The sequence below is a fragment of the Microcaecilia unicolor genome, chromosome 4, assembly GCF_901765095.1.
Source record: "Microcaecilia unicolor chromosome 4, aMicUni1.1, whole genome shotgun sequence".
NCBI classification, from domain to species: domain Eukaryota; kingdom Metazoa; phylum Chordata; class Amphibia; order Gymnophiona; family Siphonopidae; genus Microcaecilia; species Microcaecilia unicolor.
In genome coordinates, this window is record NC_044034.1 from 333235018 (window position 1) to 333257423 (window position 22406).

Sequence of the window (22406 nt, forward strand, 5' to 3'; positions counted from 1 at the left end):
ATGATCAGATGACCACAGAAGGAATAGAGGAATGACCCTCCCTTACTCCCCCAGTGGTCACTAACCCCCCCCCCCCAAACACACATACCCACAAAGATGTAAGAAAATTTAAAAAAAAGTACATACCAGCCTCTATGACAGCCTCAGATGTAATAGCCAATCCTATTAGAGCAGCAACCAGGTCCCTGGAGTAGCCTAGTGCTCGGTGCAGTGCACTGTGGAGAAGGGGACCCAGGCCAATAATCTACTCTTAACTGTTACACTTTTGTGGTGGAAAGTGTGAGCCCTCCAAAACCCACCAAAAACCTACTGTACCCACATATAGGTGTCACCTGCAGCCATAAGGACTGTTGTAGTGGTGGAAGTTGGGTACAGTAGGTTTTTGCTGGGTTTTGAAGGGCTCACTGTACAATATAAGAGAGAAACCTGTAAGCTTTTATATGAAGTCCACTGCAGTGCCTCCTCGGGTGCCCCACTGCTCTGCTGGGATGTCTGTGTGGTCAGTCTACTAAGTATTCTGGTTCCTCCTACATCCCAATGGCTTGATTTTGTACGTTTTTCACTTGGACTTTTTTTTTCCCAATAATGGTCCAAAAAGATAAACGCACAGAGACATCTAGCAAGTGGCCATTTTGGGGGGGAAAAAATAGATGTTTTACTGTTTAGAAAATCGCTATATTTGCTATTTGGATTCTGGACATTTTGCGCAAAATGTTCAAAGCTGGACTTAGACGTCATATTGAAAATGCCCCTCACAGGCTACGAAGTTGAGGAGAATACTGGTGGGGAGAGGACTTAATAATTGGAGCAGATACAGAAAAGGCCTGTAAAGGGTAACTGGTCCCATAGGCTTTTGGATACTGTTTTCATTTTTGTCTTGAGGGTGAGATATTGAAGTACCTCCATTTACTGTACAATAGACCTCAAGCTAAAATATATTGACCTGTCGGAGGCATTTGGGCTAGAAAGGGAACTCGGGCAAGGATGTTCTACTCTTTATTTTGACTACAATTCCAGGAATAACATGTATAGAATGTTTGTACGTTTGGGAAGCTTGCCAGGTGTCCTTGGCCTGGATTGGCTGCCGTCGTGCAGGATGCTGGGTTCGATGGACCCTTGGTCTTTTCCCAGTGTGGCATTACATTTATGTACTTAGCCTTTAGTTCTTAACATTCATACTCTGTTAAATTTCAGGGGGTTTAGATAGATAGCAAGAAATTGTCAGTGCAATGAGCGATCTTTTATTTGTGGAATATAAGGTGATACTTGTTTTATTAGGCAACGTTAATACATTTCAGGGGTGATCTCTTCACTCGCATATGATAGTCTATGTGCGTAAACTGTGGTTTATAAAATTATCCCCTGTGTAAATGTATGCACAATATCATGTGTTCTTTTATGCAATGTGGGTGTAAGTGTGTTTGGAGTGGAGTTTCGGCAGAGATAGTCACGCTTCCTGCAGCTTTTATGGGGCAGTTCTATGAAGGCATATAGGTGCTTCTCTTTTATAATGTGACTAGGAAACCCAAATGTTTAAGCCCCTTCTCATTAGTTTCAAAGGGCCCAATAATCAGACTGGGAGGGAGCCTGGCTAACTCGTGCTGTTGGCGGTCAGCCCAGATATTCAATGCCAGGCCGTTCATGTTGACTCACATTGAATATCCCGTTTATCTTTGGCCAGTTTAAAGTATACTGGCTAAGTTAATATTCAGAGCTAGCCGGTTAAGTTTAAATCAGCCAAAGATATTCCAGCTATTTACGCGGCCCAATGTGGCCACTTAGAATAGCCAGTTATGCGTTGAATATTTGGGGATAGCCAGTTATCTCCTAGCTGCTAACTGGGAATAGCCAGTTATCCTCCACTAAATATCACCGGATATCCGGTTAAGTGCCATTTAATCGACCAGGTGCCATGCCTGGCCAATTAAATGGTTTTTAATATTGGGGGAATGTAGCTAATCATTTTAACTTCAGGAAACTAATGAAAAAGGAAATCCAGGTCCTTGTTAAGACATGCACTCGGCCCCTCAGTTTGTTATTAATGTTCCCTCACTTCCCACAGAGTTTTGTTGCTGGCACCACCTCTGGGATAATTAACTCTGTTTTCTTTCAGCATCATGTGGCTCAGAGTGAGTTCGAGCTAAATAGTATCCAAATTCCTTCACAGTTTGCATAGTCTTGTGAGAATAACATGGGTGTTTGGACACTGTGGCTCAAATTCCCCAAGAGCTGCACAGTTCAACAGGTTTTCTAGAGGCAGTGCCAGTAGTAAGGGTCCCAAAAAAGGGTATAGGAAGAGTGTGAATACTGAGGAAGAGAGTCAGTCAGAGAACTCCACCTATGTTCGATAGGGGCTCCCCCTGTTGGCCCCCTGGCTCTACAATGAAGAACACTGATTTAGGTGGAACTGCTGAATGTCCACATATAACTTGAAACAACCTGTCGTTTCTTTCCCTATAATATCATCAAAATTCGCCCTTCCCTTTCTGAGCACACTACCAGAACCCTCATCCACACTCTTATCACCTCTCGCTTAGACTATTGCAACTTGCTTCTCACAGGTCTCCCACTTAGCCATCTTTCTCCTCTTCAATCTGTTCAAAATTCTGCTGAACGACTACTATTCCGCCAGTGTCATTATGCTCATATTAGCCCTCTCCTCACGGAGAGAGTGGTAGATACTTGGAATGCCCTCCCGCGGGAGGTGGTGGAGATGAAAACGGTAGCGGAATTCAAGCATGCGTGGGATAAACATAAAGGAATCCTGTGCAGAAGGAATGGATCCTCAGAAGCTTAGCCGAGATTGGGAGGCGGGGCTGGTGTTTGGGTGGTGGGGCTAGTTCTGGGCAAGACTTCTATGGTCTGTGTCCTGAAAATGGCAGATACAAATCAAGGTAAGGTAAACTCATATTTGCTACTTCTTGTGTATATCTTGTTGGGCAGACTAGATGGACCGTGCAGGTCTTTTTCTGCCGTCATCTACTATGTTACTGTGTTACTATGTCACTTCACTGGCTTCCTATCCGTTTCCGCATTCAGTTCAAACTCCTCTTATTGACCTATAAGTGCATTCACTCTGCAGCTCCTCAGTACCTCTCCACTCTCATGTCTCCCTACACTCCTCCCCGGGAACTCCGTTCACTGGGTAAATCTCTCTTATCTGCACCCTTCTCCTCCACCGCTAACTCCAGACTCCATTCCTTTTATCTTGCTGCACCATATGCCTGGAATAGACTTCCTGAGCCGGTACGTCAAGCTCCATCTCTGGCCATCTTCAAATCTAAGCTAGGGTACATCAAACTCCATCTCTGGCCGTTTTCAAATCTAAGCTAAAAGCCCACCTTTTTGATGCTGCTTTTAACTCCTAACCCTTATTCACTTGTTCGGAACCCTTATCATCCTCACTTTAATATTCCCTCATCTCTTGTTTGTCCTGTTTGTCTGTCCTAATTAGATTGTAAGCTCTGTCGAGCAGGGACTATCTCTTCATGTTCAAGTGTACAGTGCTACGTATGTCTAGTAGCGCTATAGAAATGCTAAGTAGTAGTAGTATTTCATTTTAATTTATTCAAATTTATATTCTGTCCTTATCCAGGGCAGATTACGAACACACATACAAAATCGGTACATAAAAACTTAAAAAATACAATCAGTCATAATTGCCGAACAGGCTATCAGTCAACACATTAGTCAACATCCATTCAGTTCCCACAGAGAGCAATCAGTCACTGTTCAAGAAGCACTAAGCTGCATGCTTTAACAAATGCTGCTTCAAGAACTTTTTAATGCCAGAAAGTTTGTTTGTTTCCTAAGAAATGGCAGTTTGTTCCACTCAACTGGACTGGCTACTGAACAAATCCTCTTCCTTGTAAGTTCAAGCTGAAAGAGCCGGAAATCCAAGTACTTCCAACGTATGAGAATCTTCAGAATGAAGCGCTCGTGCTGGTTTATACCAATGCAGTCAATCAAATAACTTGATGACTCCCGATATAGACGCTGATGAATTAATGTCAACAATTTAAACCTAATTCTTTGTGATACAGGGCAACCAACACAGTTTCCTACAAAAGGGTGACACATGTTCATTCTTAGACAACCCATGTAACAATCGAATCACAGAATTTTGAACGGCTTGCAAAGACCGGATGTAGGCTGCTGGCAAACCAACATATCCAATATTACAATAGTCGAGTCCTGTCAATACTAGACGGTGCAATACTCATTGGAAATCAATACGAGAGACTAATGGTCGTAACTTACGCAGGAGTCTTAATTTTTAAAATAAGATTTATTTACAACAAACTGAATTTGGGCCCTAAAAGACAGTTCCGAATCAAACAACACTCCCGAATTCCTCGTCGCACAAAGAACAGGACTCGCAACGCTGAACAAACAATTTCAGACGGGAATTCTTTCAAACTACACCTGCTATTAGTGTGGGCAAATTAGAGACTCAATTTATACATTTAGGGGTGAATTCTATATATGGTGCTGTTTTGGGGCTCAAGAATACATTGCTAAAATGTTCTCAGGGTTATCCAGGTTTTAGGAAACAGCTTGAGACATGGCTTGTTAAAGAATATTATAAAGGATGATGCTTTAAGTGATTTTATTGTTATTGGGCTAGATAGGGTTATCTGTGGCTGGGTTGGAGAAGGGATTGTTCATGTAACCCTCTACAGTGGTTAACTGAAAGTGGCAGGCTACAGATCAGTGTATTAAATAAAATTAAAGTATGCAAATGCAATTCCGGATAGTGCTACAATTTGTTTGTGCTCAGACGTGTATAAAATGTAATTGCTTCTAGCACAAACCAATATGCAGATGTGTCTGTTTGCTCTCCCGTGTCAGTGCGCATTTTTTGCGCTCAGCTCATTTGCATACTATTTGGTTATTGCATTGGGGAGCAGACTTTGTGTTATGCTTGCTTTAAGAATCCTGTGCGCAATTAGTGCACGGCAGTAATACAAGCTTTACTGCATCAGCTGCGTGTTTGAAATGTGATTGATACATTACTGCTGTTGTCTAATGCAGGTAGCTTTACAGATGATGGATGAACGTGTCATGAATAGGGGGATATATTAAAAAAAATAAGCACCTCTGAGCACCCCAAATATAAAGCAAATTCCATCATTATGCCCTGGGAGGGGTCATTTGTATTGTGACTGGCTGCACAAATCATTTTGAAATGTTGCCCCCTACGAGCAGATCGGATTTGTGGGCTGTTTTTATGGTGAATTGTTCTTATCTGTATAGTATTGTTTGTAGTTGTACCAGTTTCTCCATTTAAGGTTGCTGTACTAAATATTCTTTGTACCAATAGGAAGTTAATAATTAACAAAAACAACCAAAAACAGGATCCTGAGAATGTCAGGCCACCCAACAAACTTCTGACGTTCAAGGTGTAAGTGCTTCTGCCTGTTCTGCAGCTCAGATGGTGCTGGTAACAGCCAGGATATCTTTTTAAACGCACCAGCCAACCTCCCTTGTGTGATGCTGCCCCTGTGCACATTACTAACTCACTGGTGCCTGTAATCCAGTTCTGCTTTGCCCTGTCATGCGTTTCTGCTTTCAGATCTCTTAGGATCTGTCTTTCAGAGAAGACCCCCAGCCAGATAGCTACTGTAGATAACCTTGGGCTCCTGGGTCCAGTCCAGGGTTAAAACTCATGTGCTTCCAAAGCCCTCTGAACTACCCAAAGAAATCCCTCAAGTGTACTTCTTCTTCCACCCTTCTAACTTTTCACTACTGTGACTTTTGACCGATTCTCTCTCTTTGGTTGCAGGAGGGAGGGAGTTATTCACGGAGGGAGGGATCTCCTGTTTTTGTTCTGCCTCCCTCTCCGACACACCCAAGAGTTGCTTCTCCACGGAGCCTACAGAACTTTTCCCGGTTCTCACCAATGGCCTCCAGCCGTCAAAAGAGGTATGAGAGGGCAGCAAGAGGGGCCCTGCAGCCTTTGGGAAGGGAAGTTTATTAGCCCAGTATAGCTGTGTGTCTATTCGGGAGTTGTGTTTAACTGAGAACAGCTCTGTGGTGTAGAAGGTATGTTAGCTGAGTGCAGGATGTGTGTGTGTGTGTGTTTAGGAAGTTGTATTAGCTGAGTACAGGTGTGTATGTGTGTTTTGGACTTTGTATTAGTAGAGTACGGGTGTGTGTTGGATTTTGTATTAGCAGAGTACAGGTGTGTGTATATATGTGTGCTTTGGACATTCTGTTAGCAGACTACAGGGGTGTGTATGTGTGTTTTGGACTTTGTATTAGCTGAGTACAGGTGTATGTGTGTTTAGGAAGTTGTATTAGCAGAGTACAGATGTGTGTTTGTGTGTTTAGGAGGTTGTATTAGCTGAGTACAGATGTGTGTGTGTGTATTTATGACGTATTAGCTGAGTACAGGTGTGTGTGTGTGTTTAGGAAGTTGTATTAGCTGAGTACAGGTGTGTGTGTGTGTTTAGGAAGTTGTATTAGCTGAGTACAGGTGTGTGTGTGTGTTTAGGAAGTTGTATTAGCTGAGTACAGGTGTGTGTGTGTGTTTAGGAAGTTGTATTAGCTGAGTACAGGTGTGTGTGTGTGTTTAGGAAGTTGTATTAGCAGAGTACAGGTGTGTGTTTAGGAAGTTGTATTAGCAGAGTACAGGTGTGTGTTTAGGAAGTTGTATTAGCAGAGTACAGATGTGTGTTTAGGAAGTTGTATTAGCAGAGTACAGATGTGTGTTTAGGAAGTTGTATTAGCAGAGTACAGATGTGTGTTTAGGAAGTTGTATTAGCAGAGTACAGATGTGTGTTTAGGAAGTTGTATTAGCAGAGTACAGATGTGTGTTTAGGAAGTTGTATTAGCTGACTACAGGTATGTGTTTGTGTGTTTAGGAGGTTGTATTAGCTGAGTATGGGGGGGGGGGGGGTGTGGACAGGGCTGGCATTAGGGGGTGCAAACGGGGCAATTGCCTTGTGTCCCCATTCCATAAGGGGCCCCAAGCCTGCCTCAAGCTAAAGGAGACATAGGCTGAAGGCCAGCTTTGGGCCTCTTTCCTGGTTCCTGCCTTGGGCCCCTGAATGTCTACCACTAGCCCTGTGTGTGAAGGGGAGCTATTAGTTGAGAGGCAACGTACGCAGGAGTCTATCTGCTGAGTACAGAGGTGTAAGTGTGTGTGGGTGTTTGTTGGGGGGGAGGGAGGGTTATATTACCCAAATACAGATGTGTGTGTATGGTACGGAGGGTTATTAGTTGAGTACAGTTGAGGAATGTCTGTGGGATGTATCATCTGAGTACAAGAGTATATATGAGCTATTGTCTGAGTGGCAATAAGGGCCAGATTCAGTAAATGGTGCTATAAAACAGGTGCTGAAAAAAAAATGGCCCCAAGTGATAGTCTATAAAAGGCAGGCTGAGCACCTTTTATAGAATAGTGCATAGCGCTGATTCCTGGCCCCCAAATTTGGCTACTAGCATTTACACCAGCTGACACATGGCATTTGGGCATTTAAATGGCGGTATTCTATAACACTGCATGCACATTTTCATGAAACGCCTGACCCGCCCATTCTTCCCTCATGGCCATGCCCCCGTTTGGGTTTGCATGCAATGGAATTTAGATGCCCAGGGTTATAGAATAGCATGTGCGTGCAAATCCAAATTAATGCCTATTAGCATCCAACTTTGGGCATTCTTTATAGAATCCAAGGGTAACTGTCTATGGGAGAGGTTTTATTAGCTGAGTACAGATATGTGTGTGTGGGATGTATTAGCAGAGTATAGGTATGGGAGGGTTCTGAACAAACTGATTATCAGTGTATATGTGTGTGTGTGTGTGGAAGGAAGTATTAGTGTATTATTAGAGTACAGGAATTTGGGGGGGTATATTAGCCAAGTACAGATGTTTGTTGGAGGGAGAGGATGGGGATAGTAGCGGACTACAGGCGTGTGCAAGACCATAGCCAGAAAAGTTTTACAGGGGGTGCGTCTTCCCCCACTGCGTTCCCCCCCATACCTTAAAATCCTGTCTGCAGTGCTGCAGTCTTCACTTGGGCAGCAGCAGTCATAGGCTGCCTGTGGCCTGCACCAGGACTTCCTCCCTGAACATTCCCACCATTGGGCAGGGCTGTCCAGAGAGGAAGTCCTGGTGCAGGCCGCAGGTAGCTTATGAATGCTGCTGCCACTGTCCAGGTGAAGACTGCAGCACTGCAGACAGGATTTTAATGTGGGGACAAGGCCAAGTCTGATAGGGGTGTGTGTACGCCACCAACACACCTTGTTTAAATATGTCACTGGATATGTGTGTGTGTGATGTTTTAGTAGAGTGCAAGTAGGTGTGTGTGGGGGGGGGGGGGGGGGGGGGTTAATACCAGCCAAATACAAATGTATTTGGAGAGTATTAGCAGAATACGTGTGTGTGTGTGTGTTTGGGATGTATTAGAATACATGTGTGTTGGGGGGGGGGGGGGGGGGGCGCGGTATACTAGCTGAATACAGATGTGTGTGTTGGGGAGGAGGTATACCAGCTGAGTACAGATCTATTTAGGGGTATGTTAACTGAGGTGGTGGTGATGAAAACGGTAATGGAATTCAAACATGCGTGGGATAAACACAGAGGAATTCTGTTTAGAAGGAATGGATCCACGGAATCTTAGCGGAGATTGGTAATTGGAGAGTAAAACCAATGCTGGGCGGACTTCTACGGTCTGCGCCCTGATCGTGGCTGAATAGATATGGATGGGCTGGAGTGTAAATTTTTAAGGGGCTTTGATGTTAGCTTCAGAGCTTTTAGTACAGGAACAGTGCTGGGCAGACTTTTACGGTCTGTGCCCTGAGAAAGGCAGGTTCAAATCAAACTCAAGTATACATAGAAAGTATCACATACCATGTAAAATGAGTTTATCTTGTTGGGCAGACTGGATGGACCGTTCAGGTCTTTATCTACTGTCAATTACTATGTTACAGATGTATGTGTGTGTGGGGGGGTGAGGGTTAGCAGAGTGCAGGTGTGTGTGGGGGAGGGGAGGTTATACTAGCTAAGTACAGATAAGCTTAGGGGTATTAAGCTGAGTGTCGGGGGGGGGGGCAGTATAGTAGCTGAGTACAGATGTGTTTAGGGGTATTAAGCTGAGAGCAGGTATGTTCTTGTGCTCTCCATGGAGCAGCTATTTGTCATCCCTGCACACGTTAATGTGTGTTTCCTGGATTATTATAAAACTCAGAATGTTGTACTTTGGAGTTTGTTATGTAACCCTACCTTATTTAACGAGGAAACTGGGAAATCAAGCGCTGCTATTTTTACCTTTCTTTTTCTTAAGTTCTTGGGGAAATTCAGATTAAAACTACTACTTTATTTGCAAGTGGGCCACAGGGAGCTGAAGTCCTAACCATAAATCTAAGCCAGTTCCTCCTGTACATGTCTGATCCTAATTGCTTTCTTTTAAGTATCCTACTGTTGCAGGCCATTGACACACAACTCTCTTATCATTCTTAGATCTCTCAGCTGATATCTGTGATGCAGGGCACTCTGTTGGGGACAGTTCTGTTTAGATGGTGTCATCTTTCTTCAGCTTGTACCCTTCTAAATCAAGTGCATTTTCCCCACTTACAAAATAACATAGTAGTCGGTGGCAGATAAAGAGTAGTTTGGCCCATCTAGTCTAACCAGTTTTCCATGCCAATAATGCAAAAAGATATTCTGTTTGGCCGCTTCTGCCTCACTTCTCCTTACTCTCAAGTCCAGTTTTTGTTTTCTTTTTCATTTGTTCTCTACCGTCCAGAATTAGTGAATATGTAAAAATGCACAGTTAATGCCAGCCTAGCTTCCAGCCTGTCCACCCCTTATCTGACCGCAGAGCTTTGTTGAATTAATATAAAACGGCTAACAAAACTTAAGGCTGATGCCAGAACATCTGGACAGGACCCAGTCACCACCACCCTGCTGGCACTGACCTAGCTGGTTTCTGGAGAGTTTGTACCCTGGAGATAGCAGCCCTGCAGTATTATTGCATTGTGCTTCCTTTCTGTCCTGGGTTTGTTTGTTTGTTTTTTTTGGTCTTTTTAAAAAATTCTTGCTGCTGATCTAGAGGAAGCGAAGGGTGGGTGGGTTGTGCATCTGTTGTAGAACGTGACAACAGGCAAGGACCATTTGGCCCCTCTAGTCTGCCAAACTTCATGTCATGATGCAGTGTTGCAGACCCCCAGCTGATCTTTGCCTTTCCTTTCAGATATTCACACCAGGGGTTCTCTGTATCTCTTCCATGAAGATATCTTTTTTGATGTTGCTCCTCTCTTTATCCCACATTCCTAACAGCCTGAGCATTTTTTTTCCCTTCTGGAAAAGGTTTCTGTACTGTCCCTTATGAAGTGTCTGTCCGTCATATCCCTGCTGTCCCTGCTTTCTTCTAACCCAGGGGTATACCCAGCCAATCAAGTTTTCAGGATACCCATGAGATGAATTTGTATGAGACAAATTTGCATGCACTACCTCTATTGTGATGCATATTCACTGTAAGTATCTTGAAAACCTGACTGGCTGGGTGTGTCCGAGGACTGGGTCAAGAGCCCCTGCTCTAGGGTGTATGTATTTAGGTCCTCAAGTCTCATCAGTTCATCTCCTAGTCATAGGCAGTCGGTGGCCCAACTGTTTGGGGAGGCTAAAGGGGGCAGGGTTAGGGGTGGGGCCAGGGGTGGAGCTTAAATCCATAATTGTCTGATAACATTTTAAAATAAAAATTAACACTATTTGTACTGAAATAAAAATATAAACACACAAAGGTGTTAAACTAATATTATTTATATATATATATATATATATAATAGACTCCAAGAAGAACATACTTATTTACTACCGGTCTACACAGCCACTAACTCAATGAGAACTTTACGGACTGCTCGACCTATTAAAGCTTTCTCTGAAGAGGTTCTGAGCATATTTCAGCTTCTTTTCAAGTTCATTTTTCTAATTTTTTTTTTCACCCTATTTCCCTGTTACCTTCATCAACCGCCTGCTGGTCGCCATCCTGAATGAACAAAACCTTCCTTGATTGATAACACCACCAGTCGTAGACAGCCAAACACCGAACTCGTCGATTTCACCTACACAAACAGGAACAAAGCGAAGCTGGAGACACAGCAGCAGGCTCCAGCGTTCCCTCGCATGGCTCCGCCCTCTTCTGACATGTTTCCGCAAGGGCGGAGCCATGCGAGGGAACGCCGGAGCCTGCCGCTGCTTGTAATGCCAGCGCCGCCCGCTCGAGGAGGATTACGCTATTTTAAGGTAGGGCAGGACGGGAACGAGGGCCATCGGGCTGACGTCAGATGATTGACGACGGCGACGGGGGGATCGGTTGGACTGGGGAGGTTTAGCCTCCCCAAGCCTCTTATACCAGGCGCCTATGCTCCTAGGGCTTTTGGTGCAGGCTGCCTACCATTTTGGTAGCCTTTCTGTAGACCTTCTCTAGACTGTCTATATCCCTTCAGAAGGGCAGTTTATAGAACTGGATACAGAACTCTAGATGAGGTCTCACCAGCAACCTATAGAGAGGGATTATCACCTTCTTTTTAGTGCTGCTTTTGCCATCCCTTTGACACTGGCCACCACTTTCTCACTTGTTTGCAATCGGTGTAGTTTGAAATTACTGTTCATACTTTTTGTGTGTTTCTTCCACCACCTTCAAAGCTGATGCATAGCTCACAGGTACAGTGTGTCAGCAGTTCCCCACCAGCCTGAATTTTCAAAGGGAAATGCTGCAAGAAGTATCCTCAGTGGCGTACCGAGGACGGGGCAGTGGGGGCGGTCTGTCCCAGGTGCATGCTGCTGGAGAGGTGAAGAAAGCAGCCGCGCGGCTGTCGGCTCTGCTGGTTCCCTGCTCCCTCTGTCCCGGAACAGGAAGTAACCTGTTCTGGGGCAGAGGGAGCAGGGAACCAGCGGAACCGTCAGCCGTGCGGCTGCTCCCAGCAGGTAAGAATGCACCCGGGGGGGGGGCTTGGGTGATACGTCGGAGGGGGGGGTGCCGTGCTGCACCTGGGGGGGATGGACGCCACTGCACCCGGTGGGGGGGGGGGGGGGGGGTGCAGCGGCGATCCGCCCCGGGTGGCAGCCGACCAAGTATCGCCACTGAATATCCCTTTGAACATTAACATGCAGGTCCTGGGGCCGGGGGCAGTTTACAAACTTGCCCCCATATCTTGTGTCAACTTCACATTAAAGCAACAAACAGCAAAAGCAGACCAATGGATGTGAAAATCAAATATTTATTGCAAGTACGCACTGTGGTCACATTTCGCCAACAAGGCTGCATCAGGGGTTTAAAACACTGATAAGATTGTGAGGTGGTGGACTTAGGAGTAATGTCAGAAAATTCTTTTTCACGGAAAGGGTGGTGGATGCCTTTAATGACTTCCTGAAGGAGGTGGTTAGAAAACAAAACTGTGGCGGAATTCAAAAAGGCGTGAGATGAACACAGAGGATCTCTAATTAGAAAATGAGTGGTATAAAAAACCAAAACTTATAAGGGTTGCATATGTGCTTGCATGTCAAGTGGTGCTTAGATGGCGACTCTGGCTCCATCAACTAAGGCCAGTGCTGGGCTGCCTTATACGGTCTAAATCCTGCATATAGCAATCCGGTTTAGGATGGACTGGAGAGAGCTTTGACAGAAATTCCAGTGGTTTGGAATGTGAGGACAGTGCCGGGCAGACTTTTACAGTCTTTATCCCTCTAATGACAAGATGGATTTGGATAGGCTGGAGTGGGTTTTGATGGCAACTCCAATAGTTTGAAAGTAAGGACAGAGCGGGAAGGACTTCCATGGTCTATGTCCTAGTAATAGCAAGGCTGAAGCGATGGCTGGGGTTCAATGGACCCCCAGGACATGGTGGCAGTCCAAGCTGACATCGGCAGCCTGGGTTGCTAGACTGACAGCGGAGGAGGGAAGGAGCAGAGCCTTAACCCTATGCCCGCTCTGAGCTGGCACTATTCCACCCCTATGATCAGAGTGCTGTTCTCTGATCATAGGGGCGGAATATAAGCAGAGCTCATTTAAATCTAATTTAAATAAGTTTTGCGTTATTGAGTGGTACTGGCGCTGTTTGCCTGATGATCATGGGTGTGAAGGTAATTGCGGATGCTACTCCAGTGCTAGTGGCCTCTAGCTCTTGCATTTACCTTTGATCATCTCATGTCCCCTTACGTTCCCACCCGTAACCTCCGCTCTCAAGACAAATCCCTCCTTTCAGTACCCTTCTCCACCACCGCCAACTCCAGGCTCCGCCCTTTCTGCCTCGCTTCACCCCATGTCTGGAATAAACTCCCTGAGCCCATACGCCAGGCCCCCTCCCTGCCCATCTTCAAATCCTTGCTCAAAGCCCACCTCTTCAAGGTCGCCTTCGGCACCTAACCACTATACCTCTATTCAGGAAATCTAGACTGCTCAACTTGACTCATCCTTTAGATTGTAAGCTCCTTTGAGCAGGGACTGTCCTTCTTTGTTAAACTGTACAGCGCTGCGTAACCCTAGTAGCACTCTAGAAATGTTAAGTAGTAGTAGTACCTTTGATAATCTGGATGTGAATGCCCAAATATCTTATTGACTTTTGTGCCCAACAAAATGGAAAATGGTGCTGTAGTTGTTAGGCTGTATTCTCTTCTACATTGCTATTTAAGATTTTAGACTTATCCGTGTTTATATTTAAATCCTGATATCTTATCATAATCATGCAACACCTCAACTACATAGGCAAAAAACATCTCTGGATTTGTTAACGTCAACAAAATATCATTTACGAACAATAATATTTTAGGAGTTTGCTCGTCATATCTAATACTCTGTAGGCCTAGTGAAGATCTTATTAATTGAGCTAATGGCTCGATAGAGCAAACAGAAGGGGCAAAAAAGGCACATCCCTTATGGGTACCCTGATATAGTTCAAAAGCCTCAGTGTAATGACCATCAATTTTCAAGGATGCTAGGGGCCTTTTATATAGAGACTGAATCCAATGCAGAGATGGTCCTGCAATGCCCATCTTGTGTAAGACCGCAAACGTATAGGGCCAGCTGACTCTGTTGAAAGCCTTCTCTGCCTTCAGTGAAAGTATCAATAATGGGGGTTTTTTTGTACCCTTAGCCTGTTCCAGTAAGTGAAGCACTCTATGAATGTTATCAAAAGTTTTTCTCCACATAATAAAACCAGTTTGGTCAGAGTAAACTAAGTTACGTAAAACATTTTGAAACCAAGCTGCTAAAATCTTTTGTAAAGATTTTATAATCTGTGCCTAATAGGGAGATGGGACGATATGAACCACATAACAGCGGGTCTGTCTTAGGTTTAGGTATAATGGTGATCGCTGCAAGGCACCAGGATTGGGGCAGCTCCATGTGCTCATCGATAGAATTATAAACGTGCACTTAAGTTGGGTGCCAATATTTTACCAAAAGACTTATAGAAACGATTGCCAAAGCCATCCAGTCCTGGTGCCCTGCCATTTGCAAGTTTGGTTTTTTTGTATAGCCCAGGGCACCTCGACAAAGACAATAACTCATTCTCTGAGGTGAAGATGGTAGGCAACTCCAATAGTGAACAGAACAAAAGATGTCTATCTCGGTGGGTTCTACTTTAGGTGTGTACAATTTAGTGTAAAAAGTTACAAATTCCTGCTGAATAGTCATCTATCTGATGTTGCCCTTTAGAATCCTGGATCGCCAGGATAGAGCTACATGACTGTTGCCTATGTAATTTATGGGCTAATAATCTACTAGCTCAGTTATTAAATTCAAACTACTCTTGCTTAACAGAATTTAATTGCTCTATAATATCATTAAGCTCAAACTTATGAAGGTGTAACCAAACTCTATGTAAAGCTTCTCTTCGAATCTGATTCCCTTTGCCGTTCTTACTGGAAGCTTCTAGGGCTGACATCTTGGCCGTTATCGCTTGTTCTTTCACCCTCTTGCCTACTTCATATATGAAGTTTAACCTATTACCTTTAGCTCTTATCGTAGGACGAACTTTCCTCTTGTCACCTAACCTAACCTAATTTGTCCTTTTACCCCAACTATGTATTTCTCCTATCCGGAACTGGTAATCACCACTTACGGAATTATGTAAGCCACATTGAGCTTTCAAATAGGTGGGAAAATGTGGGATACAAATGTTATAAATAAATAAATACGTCTGCAAGGAAATATGACATCTCATCACTGTTTTTAAAAGTTTCCAATAGTTCAGAATTATTATTATAAGACAAAAAGTCTAACAATTTCTTCTCTAATTGAGATACATTAGCTGGATCGGATAAATAATGTGTCATTCAATCCTCCAGTATTCTGTCCCCTCTTTTCATGCCCCCAGTATCTGTAGAAGGTTTTTAAAGTGAAAGAATGCATGCACTGTTACTTTAAAAGTTGGTGCACAGCCTGCAGATTAGAAGGACACATCATGGTCTATGCCAGTGGTTCCCAAACCTGGTCCTAGAGGCACTCCAGCCAGACAGGTTTTCAGGATATCCATAATGAATATTCATGAGAGAGATTTGCATGCACTGTCTCATCTGCATGCAAATCTCTCTCCTGAAAATTCATTGTGGATATCCTGAAGACCTGACTGGCTGGAGTGCCTCTAGGACCAGTTTTGGGAACCACTATTATATGCCCTAATGTAGACAATTTTTAAAATCACCCCATTAGAAGCACTGTAATTCTTTATCTAATAGCCAGAGCCGGCCCAAGAGTATCTGTCACTCTAGACCAGGGGTTCTGAACCCAGTCCTTAGGACACACCCAGCCAGTCAGGTTTTCAGGATACCCACAATGAATATGAAAGAGGTTAATCTGCGTACAATGGAGGTAGTGCATGCAAATTTATCTCAAGATGTCAGGATATCCACAATGAATATGCATGAGATAAATTTGCATGCACTACCTCCATTGTATGCAGAGTAACCTCTTTCATATTCATTGTGAGTATCCTGAAAACCTGACTGGCTGGGTGTGTCCTGAGGACTGGGTTGAGAACCTATGTTCTAGACAAACCATTAGCCATGTGCCCCTGTCCTGCCCCCCCCCCCCCACCCACCCCAACTGTAGTCCAGCATCTCTCTCCTTTCTTTTCTACCTCCCAAGTGTCCACAACCTCCCTCCTTCTTTTGCTTCCCCTACCACCGCTGCTGTTGCTGCTATTCCCACCGCCAGAACCAAGCTGGGAGTCTAGCTTGCAGCAGTAGGCCTTCAGCATCTGGGTGTGCATGTAGAAAGGTCCACCACTGGTAGCCAGTAAATGCATCCCAAGCTGCTTTATCAGCCCTGCATTGTTGCCCCCAAAGTCTGCCATCCTAGGACTCTGATAGCAGCCAATAATAAGGCACAATCCAGACTTCTCATCTTAAGAATAAAGTGGTTGGAAGCACGACTCCATCCTTGGAGCAGCAGGAATGTCATTCTTCTTGCGTTATACATTTGTTTTACCACTTCATTCCAAAAACTTTGGACCTAGGGCAATCCCACAACATGTGTTGAAATGTTCCTTGAATTTCACAGCCTCTCCATTAAAAGTCCACTGTAGCTGGCCAGGCTTTGTTTGGCAACACTAGAGGCAGATAGGACTGGGAATGGGATTGGATTCTACAATGTGTGTCCAAATACATTTTTTTTTTTGTTACATTTGTACCCCGCGCTTTCCCACTCATGGCAGGCTCATTCCATATCATTCCATATTGTAGCTCACTGTGGATGGGAGATGTATCTTTCCAGATTCTCATTTTATTTGATAAGGTCTTTCAGCTGAAAAACCATTTTATTTGAAAATGACAATTTCCCTTAGCTTCACTGTCTTTTCTTGGGTAACTAGTATAAAAGACCCGTTTCTGACACAAATGAAATTGGCTCTAGCAAGGTTTTCCTCAGAGTGTGTATGTTTGAGAGAGTGTGTGTGAGAGTGACTCTGTGAGAGAGAAAGAGAGAGAGAGAGACTGGGTGCGAGTGTGTCTGTAAGAGAGAGAGTGAGACTGAGTGCGAGTGTGTCTGTGAGAGAGAGAGAGAGAGTGTGTGTGAGAATGAGTGTGTATGCCAGGGGCCCCCCTCCCTCCCTCCCTGTTCCAGGGTCATCGTCTCTTACCCCCCTCCCTCCGAGTTCCAGGGTCCCCCCTCCCTCCGAGTTTCAGGGTCCCTCCCTCCGAGTGTTCTTCCCACTGCGCTACAGGTGCCTGATGAGCCAGCGGCAGGTGCAGCTCCTGATTGCTGCAGCCTGGCTGCTGCCGCCCACCCTGCTCTTTTCCATCGCCATCCCCGGCGGCGCCGTGATCCGCGTCTACTTCTCGCGGGCCTCACTGCTCTCGCTGCTCTGTAACCCGGACTACGCCAGCAACGTGCCCTACTCGCTGCTGCTGATGGCGCTCATCTTCTTCCCCTGCTCGGCCATCGTCACCGTGACCAATGGGCGCCTTTTTTCATGGGTTGTGATGTGGACGTCATAATGGGTACGGTGACGTCAGCCTGTGCTACGGAGCCTAGCAGACCAACTCTGAAGAAGTCACGAACACAGGCAGCAAGACCAATAGAATGTTGGAGGTGAGAATTAGTTCTAACTTGTTTAAGGGTCTGACACGAAGTGTGTCCCAGCTTATTTTTTTATGGACTTCTCTAGAACTGAAGGTCATTCCTCAAGCAAATCACTTCTCATTTTCATCTTCTCCTTCAGGGGCATCTAGACTTTCACCTTCAATTCTTGTCCCTCTGCCAAGTTTTATATAACTACTACTCACTTCTGCTAGCTTTAGAGAGCAGCCTTTCATTCTTCCATGCCTCATGCTGCTTCCTCTTCCAGATCTCTACCAGTGTTCCCTCTAAGCTGTGCAGCAGAACGTAGCATGGACAGCAAAAGAAAATTCTGTGACAGCAGAGAGCAACCAAACTATTAGCATCTGCCTGATCTTAGCAGTTAAGTATGACTTCTTAGCTTGACTTGGGCGCTCTGTTCGGGCCCCATCCAAGTGATGGCACTATAATATTAATCATAGCTCAAACTTAATGAGTGTCACCAGTTGTATTTAGGTAATCTAAAGCCCTGGATCGACAAGTTTTTGTTTTCATGAAGATTTAGGCTGAGACTAGTTTAGTTTACTTGATTTCTTGATATACTGCTTTTCTAAAAAAAAAACAGATATAACAAAGTGGTTCACAATTCACAATAATACAAAGTAATATTCACAAAGGAATAGTAAAACAATCCAGAACACTGCTATTAAATTGATCTGTCATTCAAAGAAATTTGATCTTGTCACTCCCCTTCTATAAAAATTCCATTGGCTTCCCTTAGACCAGCGAATTGTCTATAAACTTCTTATTTATTTATTTATTTATTGCATTTGTACCCCACATTTTCCCACCTATTTGCAGGCTCAATGTGGCTTATACTTACTTTCAGAACTTTTAGATGTTCCATATTCCCCAGTTCTGTGCTCTATCGATTTCCACCTGGTCCTCCCAGGCCCAAAATTTGCCCAACTTGAGTCCACTCGTCAACGTGCTTTTTTTTCTTTGTCGCTCCTTTCTCCTGGAACTTCCTCCCATTTCGGTCAGGGCTGAGTCATCTGTCAAAAAATTCAAGATTGCAATAAAAACCTGGCTTTTTCATCAAGCCTACAACCCTGAGCTTGGGTCCTTTTTGATTTTATTATTCATTATTGTATACCGCTCAGATCTGCCAGTTAGTATGAGCAGTATATTAAATTTTAATAAACAAAACGTAATAAAGTATAACACAATGGTGCTCATTTTCAAAGCACTTAGTCTTACAAAGTTCTATAGGTTACTATGAGGCTCATTTTCGAAAGAGAAAAACATCTGAAAAGTGGCATAAAGCAGTATTTGGACATTTTTTTTTTCACAAAAATGGCCAAATCAATATTTTCAAAACCTATTTTTCTATGCCGTTCATCTGCAGTGCATCCAAATCTCAAGGTGGCATGCCGGGGGCATGTTAAACACGGGATTTGGGTGTTCCTAAGAGTTTCACATTTTTCATCCATAATGAAACAAAATTAAAACTGACATTTTGAGCTAGCCCTGTTTTTATAATGAATAAGGCACAAAAAGATGCCCTAAATGACCAGATGACCCCCCCAATACCCCCAGTGTTCACTGACCCCCTTCCACCCCCCATAAAATGTGAATAAAAATGACTTACCAGCCTCTATGCAGTGGCGTAGCTACATGGGGGCCTAGGCCCCCCCCCAAATTTCCTGTGGGCCCCTTGTATTTGCTGGTGGGGGTCCTCAACCTCCACCAGCTGAAACGTTGTCCAGCGCCGGTCTACAGAATCTGGGGGTCTATGCAAGATTTCCATGTAAATGTTTAGTAACTCTGGGACCGGTTTGTATGTTTTGACTCACCTCAGCTGGAAAGTTTTCTACCCGGTAAAGGGCCCAACTGCTGTTTGCCTCACTACAGTATCTTCTTGACATTAAGCAGGGCTGCCTGGCTCTGTCTTTCAGCAGCCCTGACATTAAGTATTCAGCTTGTTTGAGCTGGGAATGGTATTGTGGGATAGTGTGACTTTCTCCCCCAAATCTACTAAGGTGTTCCAAATTACCTCAAGGGTAAATTCTGAAGGAGTCACTGTCAAAAAGGAAGGCAACTCGGATTTCATCTCTAGAGAGTCAAGTTCAAATGATTGCTCACCATTTACAGCCTGTGACACTACCTCAGGCCAGTGTGCTGCGCCTATCGATTGAGTGGGTCCACTCAAGGTACACACTCTGTCTCCAGGTTGATGTTCTTTTCGCTCTTGTTGCACAATGCTGCTACTAACTCCGGAGCACACCGCTTGTAGCAGCTGATCCGACGAGACTGGGAGGGCAGTAGTCTAGGATCAGGGCTGAGGGTCACTTCAGGCCCAAACCGAGTAGCCGATCCTCCACTCATTGTTGACTCCCAAAGCAGGCTCTCAGTGTTCTTCAGTCGCATCTGAGTGACAAGTTTCATCATGAAATTTTCAATAGCACCAGGTGTAAGAGAACTGCTCTGCTGAGAGGAATGAGCAGCACCTTCCCCACCCTGACCTTTAGGCATCACAAAGAAAAAAAAGTAAGAAGCAGAAACTTCAGCATGTCTAGTCAGGTAGCCATTTTCTTTACTAACTATTTAAACAAATGATATGGTAAAACAACTTAATACAGATTGCTTTCATTCAAACAATTACTAAAATAACAATTTTTTGACATCCTGATATTGTTTGCACTATACTTGCTGAGATGCAGTTGGCTCATAACTCACAAATTTGAACTCCGCTAATAAAAATTTGCATAAAAGAAAATTAGGGCGAAGATTGCTTTCTTCTTGTCCTGGATTGGGTGGTCGTCCTCATTCTTCCACCTGAGGGCAGCAGAACACCTTTTAAGTTTGATTGGACTGGTCCCTCCAACTCCCTTGCCCTCAGGCTGTCTAATTGCTGGTGCTGGTGCTATGTTGGGCAAAATATTGGTCAGCCCGTGGTCCCTGTGGCCCACCTTATTCTATTGCCTATTTCTCCAGCTCCTCCTGTACCCTGTCCCTCAGTGCACTTACATTCCCGATTTCTTGTGGACTTCACATTAAGCTGTATGTTTGCAGTGCCCTGTAAGGCATTTCATGATTTGATTCCATTGCATTTGAAATTTCTAATTTCTGAGGATTTTCTTTGGTTTCCAGGTCTGCGTATGTCGGGGCCAGCTCCTCATTAGACACGTTCGGTTCTGTTCATCCTTCCATTTGGAACAAATCTCCACCAGGTACCTCCCTGTCCCTGGGGGAGATGCACTAAAAAATCATTAAAGCCCTTCCTTTACCGATTCCCTTAGTGAACGGGCATGCATCAAGGATAAGGAATGCAAATGAGCTGCTCGTTGTAGCTCACTTGCATTCTCTATTCCATCGGTAACCAGTCAGCCGGTCGAGCATGCGTAGAGCAGTCAAGCGTTATGCTGGCTACTCTGCGCATGCCAAATACGTCCAAAAAGTGCCTAACACCCATGTAAAAAAAAAAAAAAAAACAAGCTGCGTGTCCCAAGTCCTCGTGCTGTGATTGGCTCAGAGACTTCCAGGTGTCTCAGCTGAGTGAAGGACGTCCAAAAAGGTCATTTTTATTGTTGCTGGGGGGCGGGGGGGAGGACGTCCAAAAAGGACGTCTTTTTGGATGGACGTCCTCAACTGCACTCTCCTGCTAGGATCGAGCTGCATCGGAGCCTTCCTGCAGCAGGGCATGGAGGGGGTGAGCAGCGCGGCGTCTTCCTTTCGGGCTGCTAGAAAGCCAGCAGCTACTTGCCACAGGTCTCAAGGAAAGAAACGCAGAAGTCACATCAGTTATTTCAGGTCTCTCGCTCTCTCTCTCTCTTTGAAGGAAACACAAAGGAAAGATAACTCATTACTGTGAGTAGGAGCTTTCACGTTTTAATATATACAATTTTTAGCTCCAGTACGTCACCTAACATTTTAAAGTTGTAATGATGTATATTTTTTTTCAGTATCATGCCTGCAATATTCTCTAGACTGCAGTAAAGATAATAAGCATTTTTGGATGGCTTTTTATTACACACACATAAGATGATTTGAGATCCACTGACTTTTCCTTCTCGAGTCCCTGAGAGTTTCACACAGGGATCCACTTACAAACACCATTAAGCCACCTAATGATGTTATGGTTAACATTAATCTTCCAAGAGCTAAATTAGAAAAACAAAACGCATTCTTTCCCCTCCCACAGTGCGGCATCTTCCTTTCGGGCGCCACTGGTTTTTATTAAGTGAAGGATATCCAAAAAGAACGTCTTTGGGTTGGGGGGGGGGGGGGGGTTCAGGTGAAGGACGTCCAAAAAGGACGTCCCTGACGACATTTTTTTTCTTCCAATTCTTTCCTTTGCCCCAACGAGAGGTGTAGACCTCCCGTTAGGTTTTCCACGGTAAGGGGATCGGAAAATGGTAGTGCATCTCATTATAATAGTCTTGCAGCTCATTATAATAGCCTTTGGATCACCTGCATTCCGTTTTCGTTAGCTGCTACCGTGATCGGAAAATGGCTCGGAGAATCTTTAGTGCATGCCACGGTTTACTACTTGCTCGTTAATAGTTCGTTAATGGCTCATTAAGTTTAGTGCATCTGGCCCCCTATCCTCCTTTCAATTCTCATTCAGCAGTTCTGCAACAAGCCTCTAGGATAGCAGCTCACCTCCTGCAGCCCCCCCTGCTGCAAACCCTTTCTCTAATCTCTTTCCTCATTCACACTGCTGGAATAATATTTAATATAAAGTATTGCCAAGGACAGCCCTCCGGGTTCTTTTGGTACCTGCAGTGAACAGTGGGGATCTTTCCTGGCCTTGGCAGTGAATGATGGGGGTAAAATACTGAACTTAAAGAAAGAGAAGTTGAAGTAAATATTTCCCTTCACTCCCTGCACTCTCCCACT

At 44.4% G+C, this 22406-nt stretch overlaps 1 protein-coding gene across 5 annotated transcripts in view; it reads left to right on the top strand.

Annotated features, from left to right (window-relative positions):
- The window catches only part of PDLIM2 (PDZ and LIM domain 2), a 91885-nt gene that overhangs the window by 50936 nt on the left and 18543 nt on the right, over positions 1–22406 (top strand). For all 5 annotated transcript variants that reach the window (XM_030202026.1, XM_030202027.1, XM_030202028.1 and 2 more), the window contains one exon: positions 5786–5925. In XM_030202026.1, the coding sequence (XP_030057886.1) occupies positions 5786–5925 (140 nt within the window). The remainder of the gene's footprint in view (positions 1–5785; positions 5926–22406) is intronic.